The 14407-nt window shown below is 54.5% G+C and overlaps 1 protein-coding gene across 2 annotated transcripts; it reads left to right on the forward strand.

Moving 5' to 3' along the window:
* Positions 1-6303: 6303 nt before the first annotated feature.
* Positions 6304-14202, forward strand: LOC130155317 (glutamine synthetase). 2 transcript variants are annotated; one of them, XM_056352451.1, is made up of 7 exons: positions 6304-6328; positions 8020-8195; positions 8765-8926; positions 10658-10804; positions 11706-11833; positions 12982-13181; positions 13460-14202. In XM_056352451.1, the coding sequence occupies exons 2-7, from the start codon at positions 8030-8032 to the stop codon at positions 13779-13781; spliced, it is 1125 nt and encodes a 374-aa protein (XP_056208426.1). In that variant the 5' UTR covers positions 6304-6328; positions 8020-8029; the 3' UTR covers positions 13782-14202. The 2 variants fall into 2 exon arrangements, with proteins under 2 accessions (XP_056208426.1, XP_056208425.1); XM_056352450.1 differs by lacking the exon at positions 6304-6328 and adding an exon at positions 6335-6482.
* The last annotated feature ends 205 nt before the right edge of the window (positions 14203-14407 follow it).

Raw genomic sequence — 14407 nt, forward strand, 5'->3', positions numbered from 1 at the left:
AGATGAAGGGGGAAGCAGCCAGCTCTGGTCCTTGCGATGGGGTTTTGCTGTCCAGTTCTGGGCAGCAGAAGAAAAAGGTGCTGGAGGGGTGTTTTGTCCCATCCTGGGATGTGAAACAGGGAAAGGGGATGGGGGCTGCAGAGGGGGGCAAGGGTGGCCCAGGGCAATGGCTCTGGAAGGGTTAAGGCAGGCTGTGCCACCCGCTCCAGGAGGCTCCCAGGAACCAGCTCTGGATGTGGTGGGATGTCTCCAGCCACGATGGGGTGCTGCAGCCCTGCTGGCCAGGCTGGATGCTCAGACCTGGGAGTGCAGCCCCCCTGCCCACACATGTGCGGGGGCTGCCATGTGCGGCTGTGCCAGTTCTGGCTTCGGGGCTTTTCTGCCTCATGCCATCGGTTTGGCTGTTAATGGGCTAAGGCAGGGCAGGGGACGATGGGGGGCTGCATTGCCAGCTCGCCCCAGGGCGATGCTGGGAGCAGTTCCCAAGATTTGGACAATGAAAGAAACTGTATTTTGGTCTTGGTACTGTTTGGAAGAGGGTCATGTTGGGACAAGCACCCAAACCGGGAGTAACTCTGGGGTGCTTGTTGCTATGGCAGAAAAACGAACTTGCATCAGCTTAGTCTCTGCCGGGAAGGGATGCTCTGCTAGGGAAGAAAAGTACTTCCTTTCGAATCAATTTATTTGTGAAATGGGTTAAATGAGACCAAACTGAAGTGCTTGGCGGGCCTTTTTCCCCAGAACAAGGGAGTTTCTAGGGCCAGCAGGTTTGCTTTAAATTCACGTTAAAGCCCTCCTGAGAGGGGCTTCTGGGGTTACCTTTGTGGGATACAAAATGAGTCACAGACTCTGCAAGTTCAAACCGTGCTGCCCAAGGTGCTCAAGTGCAGCTGGCAGCTTTGCTCTGGGTTAGCTCAAAGTCAGCTTTTGCCAGAATTTGCCTTTTGTTTGTGCAAAAGGCTGCAATAAGCCGGCAATAAGGTGGTTTTCTTTAAAAATCAGGCTTTTGCCCCCCAAATATCTACCCAGCTGCACTAATGGCCTCAGACACCACACAGAACCACTTCAAGGCAGCCTTATTTTGTGTATCTAAGGCCAAATCCTGCAAGCTGTAGGAATTGCCTTAAAAAGTGCCTAATTTAGGGTTTTTTTTCTCCTTTAAAGTTCTAGCTCCTGAAAGCACGTGATTGCAAGGCGATGGCATTGCTTCTGGGGAGAAAAACACTGGTCTTGGGTAAGAACCAACCTAACAGAAACTACCAACAAAGAACCTCCCCCTATTTTCTTTGGAACCCCCCCTCGTGGCCTGACCCAGTAAACAGTCACGCTGGTTTGAGTGCCCAGGCTGGAATCAGGGAGGGCTTGATGTGAGCAGCGAGGGAAGTGAAAAAGCTTTGCATTTGTGTAAGACTGCAAAATCAAGTTGCCAAACAGGATATAGGCTGGGAAACCAGCTGGGTGAGGTGGCTGCGGCTGTCTTGCTCGGGTGCATCGCTTGCTGGTGGTTATAATCCTATTTCTGATAAATGGTAGTTAATCTTTTTGGTGGTTCACTGCTTATTTAGAGACTCTACTCAGAGCACTTTGCTGCTACGGCATTTCTGATGTGCTCTGAGATTTAGTTTTGTTAAAATAAATGCTATCGGTCAAAAAAATCCCCTGGCTTTGCATCCTGGGAGGCTGGCTGGAGCCTCTGGAGGGGTTTCAGAGGGTGGCAATGGGACCATTAGTCCTGTCCCCAAAGCAAAGAGCTGCAGAAAAAAACAGGAGCTGGGCAAGACTCCCACGGGACAGGGCTCCCAGCTGTCATGTGGGGAGCTCCAACTCGTGATTTCTTTCTCTAAAGAAATGAGAAGGAACTCTTCCCCATAAGTCACAGCTTGGTGGGTCCATCTCAGCAAAGATCATGGAGAAACTGGTCCTTCTGGGTGGCCAAGATACCTGCAGGCACCCCAGCCCCACCGCCTGTTCCCCGGCGAGCTGGGGCAGCCCTGCTCTGTGGCTGCTCCCGGCAGCTTTCCTCCCCGGCTCTGGGCTGTGGGTGACCCAGGGGAAGGCTTGGGTGAAATTTAGCCCGGCTGTTCACCTATCTAACGGGTTTTGTGCTCCTACTCATGCTGAGCCACCCTCTGCTGCTTTTCCTACACCATCAATCTGCAAATCGTAGCTCCTCGGCTGGAGATCGCCCCCTTCCACTTTGGCTTCCCAAGGTTGTGCATGTGCCGTATGCCCCCTTTTTTTCCCCCCCGGTTTCTTTCCTATAGCCTGAAGTGACTACCAGATGATTAAAACATAAATTCAAACAAAAACTTTGCAGGAGGAAACTGCTTGGGGTTTATACCTGGGGTTTGTTCTGTCTGTGGGCTGGAGGGGTGGGCATGCTCAGGGGTGGCGTGAGGATGCTCAGGGCAGCCCACGCCCTGTGCCCCTGCTCTGTGAGCCCTGTCTGCTGCTTGCTGAGAGCAACATTGCCCTACAAATGCACACACGTCCCTGAAGCTGAACAGAACCTCCAAAATAATTTGTAATAGCTTCCTGCAAACAGAGCCTAATGCACCGTCTGTGCTGCGAGGAGCTTGGGCTGTTACTGGCAGCTCACACCAGACCCGCGAGGCTGGATGGGGATCGCTGGCCTCGCAATGGGGTTTCTCTGTGACCTTGAGCAAGTTCCTCATCCCTCAAAGTCTGTAGATGTTGCAAGGTGTTACCTCCCCGTTGCCAAGAGGAGACCTCTCTTCCACAGCAGCTGCCCCAGGGGCGCTGTGAGCATGGGAGGGCATCCTTCCAAACCAAACCAGCCCAGCAAGGAGCTGCCAAAACCAGCCCGGGTGGCACGCGGAAGAAGGGACAAAGCTTTGCCACATTGACATTGAGCTGCTCCAGGATGAGTGCCTGATCATGCGCTATGAAGGTGGAGAGGCAGCTACACTACCCCAGGCCAAATACCCCCTTGTGTGTGCATGAACAGCAGGGACCTGCTTGAAATTCCTCCTCACCTGGCTCAGAGCAGGGTTTGAAGCCCCCACCAAGCCCAGGGAGACTCCCTGTCGTGGGCTTCCCCTGCCTGGATGGGGCTGGCTGTGGTGGATCTGGAGCCACCAGTGGATTGAAGCTGTCCCAAGGGGATAACGGAAGAAAATAATGGTTGGGGCCTCCTGGGCTTCCCTTGGGGTAGGAGTGAGTGGTGTGTGGCTGGGGTCTCCTGCCGCTGGCTTTGCCAGTGTGCGTGGGGGGAAATGGGTGGGATAAGTCTGAGTGGGAGGATCCCAGCTTTACAGGAGGGATGCAGGTTGGTGCTGTGCACTTTGGTGGCTGCCAAAGTACTGTTTGAGTTGGGATTGTGTGTTCCCAGGCACGTTGCTTGATGACAGACATAATTCTTTATGTGTATACATATCTATATGTGTGTGCGTATGTACAGAAGAAGGTATAGCAGTACTGCTTGAATGAAGAGAAAGTGGTTTGGGTGCAAACATGTAGACATAAGGAGATTTGTTGTTGCTTAAATGTGTTTTAACTGTAAAGGGAAACTGTCAGTTCAGCTGTTCTGTAGGAAAAATGTAGAAGTGAGTGTGGGGACAGGGAAATGTCAGCACAGCCTCCCCAAACAGGGTGCTGGGTGGTCCCTGCCAAACCGTTCAGCAGTGATCTGACCCACCTTGGCCACCTCCTGCTGCATCCCAGCAGCATCCCTGCAGACTGGCTGGGCCATGGACACCCTCCCGCTGGCCTTTCTTCACAGCATCCCCCTCGCATTTTCTTGGCTAGAGAAAATGCCTCTTCCCCAGCAGTGCACACAGGAAAATTCCCACCCACTCTCCCCCCACAGCCTCTCTAATCCCTTTATGGTGTTTGTGCTGGGCTCCCCCGCGCTGACCCTGCTCTTTGCCTTCCCTCTAATCTCCCCATCAAACAGTTTGGGTAGAAGAAAAAAACCCACAGATTGTTTGGTCCCAAACCTGAGAAGAGAACATGCTTTCCCCTGGGGCTCTGGGAGATGCTTTTGGGGTTTAACAACCTGGGTGAAACCCCCTCAGTTCTGAGCAGCAGCTTGAATCCTGGAGGATAATTTAGAGTAAAACCCAAACTCTCCATCCCAGTACTCTGCTTTCAGCTGTGCCCAGGGACGATCCCTTCTGGGCAGCCATGGGGAGGGGTCTGACAGCCAAGGCTGCAGGGTCCCCAGCCCCAATCCCCTGCCCTGCTGTAGCACCAGCTTGTAGCTGTGGTGAAGGGGTTAAAAGTCATGCCAGGAGGTAAGTCAGTCCATGTTTAACTCCTTCTTGGTAAAGCATATTGTGTTACTGACGTTTTTCAACTTGGAAAACTTGCTAAGGCTTTTATTGCTACTGTTAAAGCAAAGGCTTAAATAATATCTTCGGTGTATTTTGGCAAGGCTGAAAAACACTTGGGCTGATAAAGTCTCAAAGTCAGAGAGATAAAAACAGAAAATATTTAGGCCTCGGCCAGCGTTCCGCAGGAGACCTCTCCGGGCTTCGCTGGCTGCAGCTCGATGGCCATCACCCAAAAAAAGGTGTTGGGAAAGAGAACAGCCCCACCGTGTCCCACAACATCGCCTGCAGATGCCAGGCTATCCCTGTGGGTACCGGGATGGCATCTCAACCACAGCGGCAGAGGCGATGGTTCGTCTGTAGCAACAAGGTGGAATCAGCTTCTCTTCCTGCTGTCCTTTGTCTCAAGAAACGCTTCTGTGCCATGCCACAGCTCTGAATGGTCTTCAGCAAAGTCCCTTGGAGATTTGATCTGTGACCTTTTACTTCCACAAGGTCAACCCTGCTCCCTTCCTGCCTCCAGCCCCTCCGGCCACCTGACCTTGGGCCAGTCACTGATTCCCTGAGTCGGGTGCCTCGTGGTGGTTAATATTTACTGTACCTGGTGCAGAGGGGAGCAGGCAGGAACCCACTGATTGCAAAGAGTGTGGGTTTGCTTGGGGCATAAAATATTGTTCAGGAGAGGTAAGGATCCAGGTGTGAATTGCGTTTGGCATTATTAGAGTAATGTAGAGTTGATGCCGTAGAAATGGCTGAAATTAGACTGTGGTGAGGTAAGACTTGATCCCAAGAAAAACTGAATAATCAGGTGCCCTACACCGTATGGCAGAAATACTTTTTTCTGCTTCCTAAAATCCCTTTTGACATGAAATAATTCGGCATCAATTGAGCTGCTTCTGTTGCAGTGTTTGGGCAGAGGTGGGACCGTGGCCATGCGCCTTCAGGTTGGTGTCATCCCTACTGCCCCCAAACAGCCATAAACACATGGTGTTTGCCCTCCTGGGGCTGGGTGGGCTTTGACCAGGTGAGGGATTATCGGTGTTTATTCTGTCTTCCCCATTTGGGTATTTTGGTGCTCAGTGGTTCCAGCTGTTCAAAGAGGAGCTCTGCTCCCCAGTCCAGATTACTAGTGAGCATTAGCACAGCCTGAACTTTGCTTTGTTCCTCCATGGTTTGGAGTCCACTCATGCTTTGGGGTGTTTCCAAGCAGCTGGGCATGGCATATCCAAGAGGGAAGCTGGGGCTTTCTTTGGGGATAAAACAAGGTTCTCCCACACACAGCTGACTCGGGGAGGTGTGGGGTCTTGGCTGAACCATGGCATCTCACGTGAACACACTGGTTGCTGGTCCTGCAGTCTGCCATGAAGGATGCAACGCATCGGGCTCTGGAAAGGTGGCTCACCTCTCCCTGGGCTGGGGATACTTCCCAAGGGATGCAGGTCCATCTCCATCCTCCTTGCTTTTCGTGAAAGCTCAGCATCAGCTCCTGCTTTGCCAGCCCTGAGGCTGGTCCCATGGGCTCCAGCTCCCCAAGCAGGATGGAGATGGGTTCACAGGGCTGAGGGACCCGGCCAAGCCACTGACGCCTCTCTCACTCGTGCTGGCTTGGCTGCATGTTGCAATGCCTCCAGGAAATGCTGCTGCTGGGTTGCACACCCAGGGGTACGTTTCCTCCTGCACTGCCGCCCTGCTTAGGATGATTTCCAAACAGGAATGAGGAAATGCTGAGCTTTGCAACAACATTTGTGGAAGTGGCCCTAAAATACCCCAGAAAGGGAGGTGGCCGCTTTTGAGATGCGCCCCAGTTTCAGCTTCAGGAGACCCTGCACGTCACCTGGGCAGCATCAAGGACATGAGTGACACAGAGGAGGCTCACGTGGCTCTGCCACTGCTGCTGCTCCGCAGAACCTCAGGCACATCCCTGGGTGCCAACCTCCTTTGCACAAGCTCTGCTGGAGGCAGTGCCCATGGGCAGTGGGGTGGGTGACGTCTGGGCTGCCTGCAGCCACTGATGTCACCATCTGGGACCAAAATTGGTAATTAAGTTTTGCTTCCCTCTCTGCCAATCTCATTTCCTGGTTCTCGTGCAATCGCAGATGCTTTCAGATTCCTTCTCGGCTCTTTATCTGCCTGCCAGACCAAAACACCTTCAGAAGAACGACAGAGCTGAGGGTCCGGAGTCGGTGCCTGGTGAGGAGATGTGATGGGGGGCAGTTTGTGGGTCTGTGCCAGCGAGGAGGTGTCCTCGGTGAGGGCAACAACTGTTAAGGGATTTTTTTTAGCTGCTTTGGCGCAAATGTTTTACTGTTTAACAGAAAAAACATTCCTGGGGGTGAGTCATGCAGCCGCAAGCATTTGTCTGCCTTAAAGACTGGGGGAATTAGCAAAACCCCAAACTGCCTTGGAGCCCCATCATGCTTTAAAGCCTTTTCTCCTCTTCTAACATTGAAAAACTGCTTAAAAACAGAGGTTGGAGAGTCACGGTGAGCTCACCTGGCTGGGTTTGCTGGGGGTTTGTTTGAAATCCTACCCTCCTCCCAGAAAAAAAAATATACCGGAATATTTGAGATAACACTGGAGAGGCGCCGGCTGTTTGCGCTGGCACGTTTTGGATCTGTCTGCTCTAACAAATGTGAACTCTGTAACGCAGTATTATTTTCCATAAACAGAAAAGGCAGCAGCCCTTTTAATGAATCTAATTGAGATTTGGGTTCAGCTCAGTAGCTGGAAATTGCTGCTATATGGAAATAACCGACTGAAATTCACACCTGTTGGCTTAGATTTTTTTTTTAGGTGCCCATAAACCAGATCAGAGCCATGGCTGTGTGTGGGTAGTTTGGGGTTTTGAAGGTGCTTAGCTACACTCTGGTGTTTAAAAGTGTAAAGGAAATTGTACTTGAGCTCAAGGATTTATAGATGCAAGGGGCTGGAGCGGGTGATTTCGGTGTTTTCCCTGGAAAGCAAAGGCAGCCCTGCCTCTGTGGGGTGCCCAGGGCAGGATGGGGGGCACAGGGGTGGTGGTTGGGCTGCCAGGCACCTGGTTGCCCCCATCGCCAGATCTGGTTGCCCCTGTCCCCAGGGCCAGCCAGGCACACCCTGCTCTGTCCCCAGGCATGGCATTGTCCCAGCCAGGCTGGGGGTGCCCGGGGGGAGCGCACCCCTGGGCTCTGCACCCCGGCAGGGCTGGGGGGCACAGCACCCGCTCCGGGCATCCCTACTAAAACAGAGCCGGGGGGAGGGCACATGCAGCCAGGGGGTAAATAATATTTTCAATGAGTAATGCTTGTTCTTTTTTAATAAATAACTAGTTAATCAGCCTGTAACTTGTTATTTATTCACAAAGTGATATTTTAACAATATGAAAGTTGTTGTTTTTAGTAAGTAATATTTTAATAAGTAAGAAAGAAAAATCGTGCTGAGCGCTTTCACTCGGTACCGGGGGGTGGGGCGGGATCGTGCCCGCCTCGGGGCGGAGCCTCCCCGCGCCGGCGGCCGCCTATAAAGCCCGGCGGGCGCGGGCGCGGGCAGCGCTGGGGCCGGTGAGCGACGGGATCGCGGGTTCGAGCCCCGCGAGGGGACACTCGGCTTGGGAAGGGGACAACCGGGGGGGAGGTTAGAGGGTGACTTATTTTGGAAGGGTGGGGGGATGATGTTGCTTTTTAAAATAAATGGGAAGGGGGAATATGGGCTGGGGCTGATGCCACACTCACCTGGCACGCTCTCGCAGGGCCATCACCATGTCGGTGTCGCACAGCTCCAGGCTGAACAAACTGGTGCGGGAGCAGTACATGAGGCTGCCCCAGGATGGGTTGGTGCAGGTCACCTACGTCTGGATCGATGGCAGCGGCGAGGGTGTGCGCTGCAAAAGCAGGACCCTTGATAAGGAACCCAAGAACATTGAAGGTAACACTGCTGCTTATCCCCCTGGGTGAGGGGGGTGGGTGGTGGAGGGCCCTGAGCATCACCAGGGAAGAGCTGTGGGGTGCTTTGGACAGTGGAAGTTGGCACTTGCTCTTGCTGGTTGCGTGGTGCTGGTGATACCCGCTGCAGTTATCTCGTGGGGTGATACCAAGCAACAGGGTAAATATCCGGCCTGTGTCTCTGCGGTTTGCTTAACCTGCAATCTCTGTCATTAGTGCTGGGTGGAAGGGGAGGATGAGATCCTCACCCCTTTCCACCGGGCAAACAGGCATGGAGGCATGTCGGCATCCGGATGGGGTTTGCTGGAGGGAGGTGAAGTGGCAGGGCTGATCCTGCCCCAGTGGTACTGGGGGGGTGAACACACTGATGCTTGGTGAGCACTGCGGGGCTCCAGGGTTGTGCAAGAAATCCTTTGAGGCTGTCATCCCACGGCACTCTGTGCCCTCTGGGCTCTCCATCCCGGGTCTAAGCCTCCAGCACTTGGCACAATCCATATGTGAGATACCTTTTCCCAAAGTTGCTCCCACCTCTGTCCCCCTCCTGTATCACAGATGTCCCGGAGTGGAATTTCGATGGCTCCAGCACGGCGCAGGCAGAGGGCTCCAACAGCGACATGTTCCTGGTGCCTGTCCGCATGTTCAGGGACCCTTTTTGCCTGGACCCCAACAAGCTGGTGCTCTGTGAGGTGCTGAAGTACAATAGGAAACCTGCAGGTGAGCACCTCCAGCGAGCACCCCCAGCTCCCAAGGGTCACCCACTTATTATTTAGGGTGGCATCTCTCCAGGGGGCTGCTCGTTCTGGACCGCTGGCATGGGGGAGCAGCTCTCAGCACTGAGCACTTGGCCTGAGGCTCTGAAATTCAAGCTCTGGTGGCGGCGGTTGTTTGCTGGAACCTGTTTTAGCAGCGCAGGGTGAGAAGAGCAGTGAGATGTGGAGCTCGGGGCGCTCACCAGCTCCAGCATGCCCAAGGCGTCACCGGGCTTTTAAGCCCCAGTGCACCCAGCCCCCGGGGGGATTAGGGGGTGGGGGGCTGGAAGCTGCAGGGGTTTTAATGTGCTGGGTTCGTGGCCATTCTCGTTGTTAACGGGCAGCTGCAGAAAAGGAGGGAGAAGGTGCTGGGGTGGCGTGGGGTGGCTCGGAGTGACCTTTTCCAAGCATCCCCAGAGCGTGCTGCCTCTTGGTCTTATCACACAGGCAGAAGCCTGCAGTCCCGGTAATGTTCTGTCTGTCTGATAAAGCCTGAGTTGGAGGAAGGGAAGCCGGTTTGCAGGGACATGCCGAGGGGCTCCCAGAGGGGTTATTTGCCGGCAAATAGCCGGTTATTTACCAGTAAAGCGGGGCCAGTGTCCCCACTGGGTGTGTGGGGGAAGGGAGATTATCTGCGGGATGATGCACACATCTGCCTGGGAATGGAGAGGCTGTGGGCAGCTATGGTGAAAGACAGGGCTGGCTCCTTTTCAAATGGGGTCATGCCTTTTGGCCACGGGGGAAGCATCTGGGTTGAGATTGCTGCCCGGCAGCTCCTCTGTCAGAGCAATTTGGCAAGAGAGCTCCTGGGGCTGGAGCCGGGGCAGAGAGCTCAGCCCTGAGCCCTGCAGATGAGGGGGGTGCACCCTCCAGCTCTTCCCACAGTGGGTCTCTGTGGGTGTTAAGGTGCTGTTTGGGCTCTGGGGGGGAATTGCCTTCCCCCCTTCTCCCATCAGTGCTAGGGAGATGTCACCACTCTTCTCCAGCCCCATGCTCTGGGCGTATATCGTAGCTGCTCTGGGGTATGTTATTGTTATTTAAAGGCAGAATTGCAGCCTGGAGACTGCCTGTCTCTGCAGCAACAGTTTTTCAGCCTTCTTTTCCCCTGCTGTTTCAATCCAAGCTCTCGTTCCCCTTGCCTGGCATGTTGTCCCATGTCAGGATGGTTCTCTGGTATCTGGTATCTGTGTCTCCCTGGCAAAGCCCTGGTTGCCCTGAGCACCACGAAGGACCAAGGCAGGGCCAGCCAGCCTGGGTGCTAACCAAAACCATAGAGTTGGAGAAAGATAAGGATAATTAAGCTGGTAGAAAGAGGATGGGTGTGAAGTCGTGATGGGAGATGTACGGTGCCTGTTCCCAGATCTACCTGAGGCCAGTAGGACAGGGCTGCAGTATGGCTCCTGGTCTCTCAGTGTCTAAGAGGAGGATGTTCCTGGACCATTGGCAGTGTTTTGGAGAGTAGGCTAATTAAGCCCTCTTGGTCTGTGGCCTGATGCTGTAGTGATGGGCTGTCTCTGTGAGGAGGAAACCTGTGAGCAAGGAGTGTTGCAGGGAGGGGGGATTCACTCACCAGTTTCCTTGAGGCTTTTGTGGGAAGCACTTGGCAGTGGTGGAGTCTCAACCTCTGAGTGGGATGGAGCAGTGTGGTGGGTGCCTGCCCATGGCGTAGGTCTAACCCAGACCTCTCTGCTCCCAGAGACCAACCTGAGACACACGTGCAAGAAAGTCATGGACTTGGTTAAGGACAGCCACCCCTGGTTTGGGATGGAGCAGGAGTACACGCTGCTGGGCATCAATGGCCACCCCTACGGCTGGCCTGACAACGGCTTCCCCGGCCCGCAGGGTAAGTCCTCCCTCCCTTCCCCAACCCAAATGCCCCCCTCGGCTCCCACCTGCCTGCGTGGGAGCACTGCCCAGCAGCAGGCATCCTGTCCCTAACCTCAGGCACAGCTTTCCCGTCACGGCTGACACCCGGCAAGAGCCAGCACGAAGTCAGGAGCTGTTTGCCCAGAGTGCCGGGTGGCCCGTGGCTCACGTGAGCCGGCCAGCAGTGCCGCTCCTGCCGGACCCCAGTTGCACAAACAACTCAGCTGCATGACTTGTTTGGCAAGGGCTGGAGATCTCGGCTAGGAAAACCTCCTCCCTGTGGCTGTTTGGGAAAGGGCTGGCACATCTTGCCCTCATGCAGCAGCAAGCAAGCCCCAGCGCCTCAGTTGCCTCCTGGGAGAGGGCCAGGGGTTTCCCAACCTGACTTAATCAGTCTTTTGTGGGGACTGGCTGCTTTCAACATCTCCCTTCCCCCAGGCAAAGATCTTCCCCCAGATCTTTGTCTGACCTACTTGAATGAGGAAGAGCCATATACAACGACAGGGAGCTGCATTTTCCAGCCATGAACAATGCCGGCTGTTGTCAGAACCATCTTGGACACTTGATGTGCTCAGAGGGTCAGCAAGGTGCCGGGGGCAAACTGAGCCAAGCTTTTGTTATCTCCTGGCCACCTCCCAGTTGATGCATTGCAAGTCCTGTTTACTTGCCTAGATAAGGCTGAGGTTGCACAGATGAGCTGCTCATGCTGCTGATCCTGGAGAAGGGGTCGGTGGCTCCATGCATTGTGGAGGGCAACACCATTTACTCCCCACAAATCCACTGCAGATGACGGCTGGTACCTGGGAGTGGTGGGATTTCGCTGCACTGCTGTTGCTCCCAAAAGTTTTACATGGTGGTGACTCCTCTTTCCTTTCCAGGCCCCTATTACTGTGGGGTTGGAGCAGATAAGGTGTACGGGCGTGATATTGTGGAGTCCCACTACAAGGCATGTCTCTACGCGGGGGTGAAGATCTGTGGCACCAATGCAGAAGTGATGCCTTCCCAGGTACGTGTGGATGGCACCATGCAGCTCCTGCTTCCAGTGATGGATATGAGTTATCGTGAGGCTGGAATAACCCAGCAACTCCCAGCTCTGCTGGGATGCTAAATCCACTCCCCACATCAGTTTTGTCTAGGTGGGAGCAGGTGCACTGCTAGGATGAAAATGTACAAGTTTGATTTTTTTTCTCCTAACCCACCCTGGCGTGCAAATCCTTGCTTTTTGGGGCAGGCAAGCGAAACCGCAGCTGAGCCAAACTGCAGGTGAGCTCCTTGCAGAGCTCAGCCTGAGTCCTGGCAGCCTGTGCAGAGCTGGGTGCTCCCCTGCACTTCCCTTCTTCCTCAGAGGGGGGATGTAGGGGACAGCATGAGCCAGGATGGGCTGCGGGAGCAGCATGTGGAGCAGTGGGTGTCTGCATCCTGCTCCTCTATCCTGGGAGCTGGGAGGCTTGGATTTATTTAGGAGTCAGCTGGAGGGAGTCCCTGATTGCATTAGTGGGTGGCCAGACTGGCCGATGGTAATTTGGCCCTGCAGCCTGTGAGTCGCTGACTCTCCTGCTGCTGATGTGGCAGCGATAAGTGGGGGGCTTATCTGCAGTGTAGCTGAGGCAGGACTTTTAACAACCCTGCTGTTTGCCCTGACTTTTTCAGGGTCCTTCTTGGCTGCCTTCTGCATCCTGGGCTCGGCCAGGCCAGGCCAGGCCATGCCAGCAGCCGTAAATGTGTCACCCTCTGCTTAGTCACCGTGGGTGGCGCAACCCTGGCTCCAGCTGGGGAGGGAGCAGCACCGGGAAAGGCTAACAGGCTCCTCGTTAGTCCCCTGCCCTGTTTGCAGTGTGGGTTGGGGATCCTGCATGCCAGCAGCCCCAGCCCCAGCCTGGAAGGCAGGCGTGGTGCTTATTTCCCTCCATTTTGATTAAAACCCCTCTGATTTGCTCAGTTTAGTCATGAGCGGTTTATTCCCATTTCTTTTGTGTGCCAAAGCTGTCCTGTTGCTTAACTTCATACTCCCCATCCCTGTTGCTGATTCCCAAGGGGTAAAGCTCAGCCGTCGCCCAGGCTGGCAGCCCTTGCTGGAGGTGGTGGCAGGGATGTGATGGCTGGGGAGGCACAAACCTGCCCACCCTCACCAGCGCATCTGCTTGCCCCTTCCAGTGGGAATTCCAGGTGGGACCGTGCGAAGGCATTGAGATGGGCGATCACCTCTGGATGGCTCGGTTCATTCTCCACCGTGTCTGCGAGGACTTTGGGGTTGTGGCTACTCTGGACCCCAAACCCATGACTGGCAACTGGAACGGCGCCGGGTGTCACACCAACTACAGCACCGAGGAGATGCGGAGGGAAGGGGGTCTCAAGTGAGTGCTGGGGGAGTTGCCTGGGAGGTACCCACGAGTTTTGGGGTGTCCTTGGCCATGTGGCAGGTCCCCATAGTGCATGTGTCTCTGTACCTGTGCCAGTCAGGGCTGAGGCTGTCCCAGCTCATTTTATTTTAAAAACAGCTGGTCATATGAGAGTGTCCCTTGGGCTGTCCTCATCCCTGGACAGAAGGAAGGGGTGACAGCCTTCCTGGCCATGGGACCCCCCCTGCAAATGGACCTACTGACAAACCCCACCCCATTCTCCTCTCCCACAGATACATTGAAGCTGCCATTGAGAAGCTGAGCAAGCGGCATGACTACCACATCTGCGTCTACGACCCGCGAGGCGGCAGGGACAACTCCCGGCGGCTCACCGGCCACCACGAGACATCCAACATCTTCGAGTTCTCTGCCGGTGTGGCCAACAGAGGTGCCAGCATCCGCATCCCACGTCAGGTCGGACAAGATGGCTACGGCTACTTTGAGGATCGGCGGCCGGCGGCCAACTGCGACCCCTACGCGGTCACCGAGGCCATCATGAGGACGACGGTGCTCAATGAGACCGGGGTGGAGACCAAGGACTATGCTGACCCCTGAGGCTGCGGGGTGGGTGGAGGTTTTCATTTCCACACTAGCTTCTCACGTGGGATTTGTGCCTGTGCGGTGTCCTCGGCTGCAAGCTCAGACTCTTTAGGAACCTCGCTTCTGGTTTTGTGAAACGTCGCCTTAGAAATATATATATATTTTATAGTAAGAGGGAGGTGCCCAACCTATTTTCTCAACCACTTTTTTTTCTGGTTCCTGGTTTTAGATTGTTCATGGGGAGTTTTTTTTAAAACTTGGATTGAATTTTTTTCCTGATGGACTTTACACTGTGATGTACATAGATCCCTACATGGAAGCTGCAGCTGCTGCTGTTTGCACCTGGGGAGGGCGGGTGCTTTTTTTCCATATCTGTGTTGCAAGGAAATGATAATAAATAATTTTCCTGGCTGCGTGGCAGCCAAGTTATGCGGCAGCCAGTGCATTTTTCTGTAGCTCCTAGAGCTCTGTGGAGGATTTAATTTGGGTCTTGCTGATGAATTGCAGCTACTGAGCAGCCTGCACAGGGGCTGGAGGAGCTGAGATGCTGGAGGATCCTTGGGACAGGTGCCTGGGGCTACCTTGCCCCATTTGCCGGCAGCCGAAAGGCCATCATCTCCTTCCATCGTGATCCCCCGAAA

Source organism: Falco biarmicus, chromosome 9 (genome assembly GCF_023638135.1).
Source record: "Falco biarmicus isolate bFalBia1 chromosome 9, bFalBia1.pri, whole genome shotgun sequence".
In the NCBI taxonomy this organism is placed as follows: domain Eukaryota; kingdom Metazoa; phylum Chordata; class Aves; order Falconiformes; family Falconidae; genus Falco; species Falco biarmicus.

Excerpts from the sequence above, each read along its gene's own strand:
- LOC130155317 (XM_056352451.1), top strand. The coding sequence starts at position 8,030 with ATGTCGGTGTCGCACAGCTCCAGGCTGAACAAACTGGTGCGGGAGCAG. Across the intron at positions 8,927-10,657 it reads GTACAATAGGAAACCTGCAG|AGACCAACCTGAGACACACG; the intron begins GTGAGCACCTCC and ends CTCTGCTCCCAG. Across the intron at positions 13,182-13,459 it reads CGGAGGGAAGGGGGTCTCAA|ATACATTGAAGCTGCCATTG; the intron begins GTGAGTGCTGGG and ends CCTCTCCCACAG.